This window comes from Lactuca sativa, chromosome 3, assembly GCF_002870075.4.
Source record: "Lactuca sativa cultivar Salinas chromosome 3, Lsat_Salinas_v11, whole genome shotgun sequence".
Classification (NCBI taxonomy): Eukaryota; Viridiplantae; Streptophyta; class Magnoliopsida; order Asterales; family Asteraceae; genus Lactuca; species Lactuca sativa.
Genome location: NC_056625.2, coordinates 17444772 through 17450397, shown reverse-complemented (window position 1 = coordinate 17450397; position 5626 = coordinate 17444772). Strand labels below are relative to the sequence as shown.

The window sequence follows — 5626 nt, the reverse complement described above, 5'->3', positions numbered from 1 at the left end:
ATGCATGCAGACTGTTCGATGATTTGCCCAAATGAAAAACTTTGATGTGTATGATATCACCAAATGCTATATTTGTCTCCTTTGGTGTTTCGTTTTAACCTAGATTACCATGGTAGTTTAGTCTTGCAATTACATTTCAGTTTTGATTTTGTTAAAAAGGTTACGAAAAAGAGAGCCCCTTTAAACATCAGCATTTACATGTTTTTTGTGTGTTAATACTTCGATTTATGATGTTGTTGATTGAACCATTATGCTACATATTATGGTACTCTGATAGAAACTATGATGTCAAGATGATAATTGGAGGTCCTTTTGATACCATCAAGAACAAGCTTGCACTCAACCTTGTTGCCAATAACGACATTGATTGGTAAAAAGTATGAAATAATAGTTTAGCATTAATGAAATCCAAGTGTTTGGCTTATGGATAAAAAATGACAAAAAGAGGAACTCGATGGATGTATCCTGATCAGTTTCATTATAAAAAAAAATGAAAAGGGAAGGTTATATGTGGTATTTTATAAATATTAGATTTTGTAGAGTGACTAGTATTATCGGTGATAAGAAAAATGATGAAAAAATTGGATTACATTTTTTAAAACACAAATAATAATACACCATTATAATTTATAAATTAATATTTCGATTGTTACATGATAATATTCAAATAATTATTAAATTAAACATATATTAAAAGTCAACACATACAAAACATATATTTAATTTTTCGTATAACAATGGTATTTCCATGATTTATTGTATTTTTTACATTTATTCAAATTTTCATTGCAATGTATAAAATCATAAATTTATTAGAAATCAACACATACAAAACGTATATCAGATATCTAAAATAATTTATATATTAATTTTAACTAATCATGATCTACCCCAATAAATGAAAATGTTATTGTCACTTGTCTTTCTCTCATTTAATTGACCACATGTAATTTTGTCATAATTTTGAGATATATTAATTTTTATTTGTCATTTACTTCATTATTCATTTCCAATATATCATTAATTTAATTTCCATAAATTAAACCTACCATAATGACTATTAATTTAAAATTTGAAATTTCAATTTCAATTTCAAGTAAATTTACACATTTAACCTTTGTATTTAACATTTTGTTATAATAACTCGTTTAGTACACGGGTCTGACAATTAAATACATAATTTTAATTAATTCAGTTTTTGCATGTTCTTTTTGTCATAATTTTCACTTATTTTATATTTCAAATTTAAATAAACTTCTCATTTAATCACTCCTATTTAATATTATGTTTTAATCAATCCGTATAATATGCGAATCTCACAACTAGTAAACTTTTAGATAATGCTTATATCTTTGTAATTTAATAAAATTTTATACAACTTTTATTTTTTTTATTCTAAATTATTAATACTGTTTTTCTTTCTTATATATGTGGTTCATACAGGTTTTAATCTAATTTATTTATAAAATTTTAAATATAATTCGATCTTATCAATTCTTGATAAGGATATGACTCAGATTATTGATGTTACAACTTACAAGCATAAGAATGCAATTAATTCTTTACCGTTTGACTATTATTGATTGCTTTGACTTGAAATAAATATTTGAAGCAAAAACATAAATTAACCGAGTAACCGTGAAAAAAAATAAAAATAAAAATAAAAATAAATAAATAAAAAATAAAACAGTGAGCTAGTGTGTATATATTTAAATATTTATGTTTTTGTAATTTCAAATACAATTATTTTTATCTAAAAATCAAATTATTAATATAATGATAATTTTAAATAAACAAATTGGAGAGAGATAATACATCATCTTAATTTTCAATTGCCATTTATAACACAATATTATTATCTAAGTTTATATTATAAAATTATATCCATGTTTTTATAAAACCACACTAGTTTTTTTTCGAATGTATTTTGCCTTTGTATCTGTTTTAATATTACAATTTTGATCTAAAAAAAAAAAAAAAAAAAAAAAAAAAAAAAAAAAAAAAGAACTAAAAATGTATTTATGATTTATCAATTCCAATAAATAAATAAAAAAAAAAAGAATTTCCCATTTCAAGGTGATTTGATTTAATTGCTCAAAATTTGATTATTTCTATATCACCAAAAGGAAAAAACACCGCCTTCCCATAATAAAGGAAAGCTTCAAATACTTCTTTTAACCTCATTTTGTAACGAAATTATCCATTTTCCATTTTATAGATTTTATATTCTTCAAATATATTCAAATTAAAGAATTTACAACAAAAATTAGGCATATGGTCCAGGCATTATGGATTTTGGTGAAATTTGGCATCCATCCATCATTCTATTATTAGATCATGAGTTTTAATATATAGAAAACGGTTTTAACATGTTTTAAATTATTACAAACTTGACAGGACAAGTTTTTACCTCTTACACGGTTTCACTCATTTGCAAATTCGACTTATTTACATCAAAAAATATAAACTTTTAATTAATAGAACGTCACAATCTGTTTTGATTTGTGAATATGACATGTAACATACTTTTTCCCTTTCTCACTGGAGAATTCATTACTAGTAATTATGGTAACATGATTATATACTTTTTTTGTTTTGATCTAACTGTTGAAGAATATTTAATTTGATACATCATTATATCTATTTTGTCATTCGTTAATACAGGAGATTTGACAATGTACGTTGTGATGATGTATATATAGACAGCAGTTTAAGTTTAACCAGTTTTAGTGTGTTTGGCTTCATTAGGCTAAGTTTCGGTAAAATTTTAGGTAGAATTTGGTTTAAATTTTTATCAGCTGAATCATATTATCTTTCGGTTTATTAAAGTTTTTCTATTTGTTTAACATTAGTAATTGACATTTAATGTATTTCGAAAATAGAGAAAAAGGAAAATGAATAGTAACTGCAAAAAATTTTGAAAATACAGATGAACCATATATCCAATTAATTAAATTTCTAATAATAATATTAAGCTTTCATTATAAATACGTTTTTGCTTGCCCTATTAAATTTACACCATCGTCTCTCTCTCTTTCTCTCTTTCTCCTCGTTTTCTCTCTCACACAGTATTCAACCATAGTCATGGTTTCTGCCGATTTTGCTCGCAATACACTAGGTGTCATCGGTAAGCTCTTCTATCTTCATATTATGTATGAACAACACATTAAAAAGATTAGTATTAAATTATATGCAAAATATGGTTAGTGATTATTCAATATATAGTGCGTGTTTTGATAATATATATACTCTATCCACTTTGTATAATTCTAAGCTCCGAAACATGCATTGGGAAGTATATATATTTTTATTATCATTTGCTTATATGTATAATTTTAAGAAAAGTTAATATGTAATGTTAGTGATGATGTACGTTTATTTTTCTTTTCAGGAAACATCATTTCAATCATTTTGTTCTTGTCGACAGTGTAAGCTTTATTATTTTCGTAGTTTTATACATACATATATACATAACATATGTATGTTTGCATACATAATTACTGTTATATATAAGTTGACATATTGATTTTTTATTTTCTGAATTTTGGATTTTATGATTATTATTTTTTCAGGCCAACATTTTATAGGATATGGAAAAACAAGTCAGTTGAAAGATTTTCTCCGGTGCCATATCTTGTCACCTTTGTGAATTGTGGGCTATGGATTTTCTATGGCTTGCCATTTGTGCACCCTCATAGCTTATTAGTCACCACCACAAATGGGGCAGGAATACTTATCGAATCGGTTTACTTGTTGCTTTTTATAATCTATTCAGATCATAAAAATAGAATTAGGGTTTTGTTGGTGTTGCTTTTTGAGATTATATTTCTCGGGGTTTTATTTGTACTGGTACTGACATTGGCACACACCACAAAGCTTCGATCATCCATTGTTGGTGGCATTTGCGTCGCGGGTAACATCATGATGTATGCTTCTCCATTATCTGTAATGGTACGTTTCTCTTAAATGCATCCTAAAAAGTTGATGACATGCTTTGATTAATTAGAAATTATCTAATGTCAATTAAGAGGAATTTTAAACTGAATTACGAGGGATTAGTCTTACGTATCATCATTGTCGAATATGTTTCAGAAAAATTGGAAGGCGTTAATTGTATGTGTTGTCATTGTTGAGTATGTGTTACTCAATTATAACATGTTGTCATATGGTCGAATATTTCTCCAAAAGTAATTGGACCAATTTCAAATTCAATTTGTACTAAAAGTGTGATGATCTTATTCCTTAAATAGCAAATAAAACAAACTCAATTATTGGTGGATGACCATGTTAGCTTATCCTGCATGGAAAAGAAGTTTCTTCATCTTCAATATTGTTTTTTGTTCATATGCCTTGAAGATCTTTTTGTTACATTCATTTTTCATTTGACTTATGTCAATAATTTATGATCTATGCAGAAAATGGTGATCACAACAAAAAGTGTCGAGTACATGCCGTTTCTATTATCTCTATTCTGTTTTGCAAATGGCGTTTGTTGGTTCTCATATGCCCTCATTCGTTTCGATCCGTTTGTTGCTGTAATTGCTCTCTCTTTCTCTATTTACTTTTTATTTAATATGGATTCTTTATATATTTTATACTAGTTGTGAGACCCATGTATTATATGGGTTAATTTTTAAAAAAAATTAGATATATAAGTATAAATATTTGAGAACATAAAATTTATAAGAAAATAAAAAAAAATAATGAATTATTAAAATATAAATGTTTTTTTATATTTTAAATGTAAAAAAATAATTTGAATAAATTAACAAAATAAATTAATGAGTTTTAATTTGGTAATTTTAAAATTAAAAGGTTAGTTAATTAATAAAATTGATATTCATTTATTACTACATTTATTGTAATTATTACATTGAAAGATTATGTGGAATTTAATAAAAATAAGAAAATTCATAAAATAACATATGGAAAAAAAATTAATTCAAAATAACCAAAAGATTACATTTGACAAATTGAATAAAAATATGACATGTTGACAAAAAAAAATCTTCATTTATTAGAAGGATCATGACATTTTTTTGGTTTAGGTTCCTAATGGGCTTGGGGCGCTTTTTGGGCTTGCCCAACTAATCTTATATGCAACATATTACAAGTCAACACAAGAAATGATAGCAAAAAGAAAAGACAAAAGTGAATTAGTCCTTGGAAATGGAAACGTAGCTACATCTGCGGGGGCTATTAATGGTGAAGTAGAAAGGGTTTAGAAGAATTTTTAGTATGTTACTACCATTGGAATTATCCGAGTAAAAGATCGTATTAGAAATGAGGTATTATAACTTTTGTAATTCTATAAGAATTTATCATTTTTGGCTGTGATTTTTTCCAATGAATGTTTATGTATTAGGTTAAATGACAAATTAAAGTATTGGAATGTTTTGATGGAATATCAACTTTTGATGTGGTATTACGATTTTACAAACTTTGCGGTCAAAAGTGTTTAACAACAGAAAGTTCTAATATCAGTCTGTTTCTTATGGTTCATGGAGAAGAAAAAAAACCAATTCATTCTAAAGAAAGGATGATAAAATTGGTGTTCAAATAGAAAAACTGAAAGGTAATAAAGATTTGCATAACTACGAATCTTATTAGTGAAACTTACAAATTG

At 25.7% G+C, this 5626-nt stretch overlaps 1 protein-coding gene across 1 annotated transcript; it reads left to right on the top strand.

The window, feature by feature from the left end:
• The first annotated feature begins 3008 nt into the window (after positions 1 to 3008).
• Positions 3009 to 5423, top strand: LOC111893774 (bidirectional sugar transporter SWEET6b). The gene is made up of 5 exons (XM_023889855.2): positions 3009 to 3127; positions 3392 to 3428; positions 3573 to 3951; positions 4416 to 4535; positions 5049 to 5423. Exons 1-5 carry the CDS (start codon positions 3085 to 3087, stop codon positions 5223 to 5225), a joined length of 756 nt encoding a protein of 251 aa, XP_023745623.1. The 5' UTR covers positions 3009 to 3084; the 3' UTR covers positions 5226 to 5423.
• The last annotated feature ends 203 nt before the right edge of the window (positions 5424 to 5626 follow it).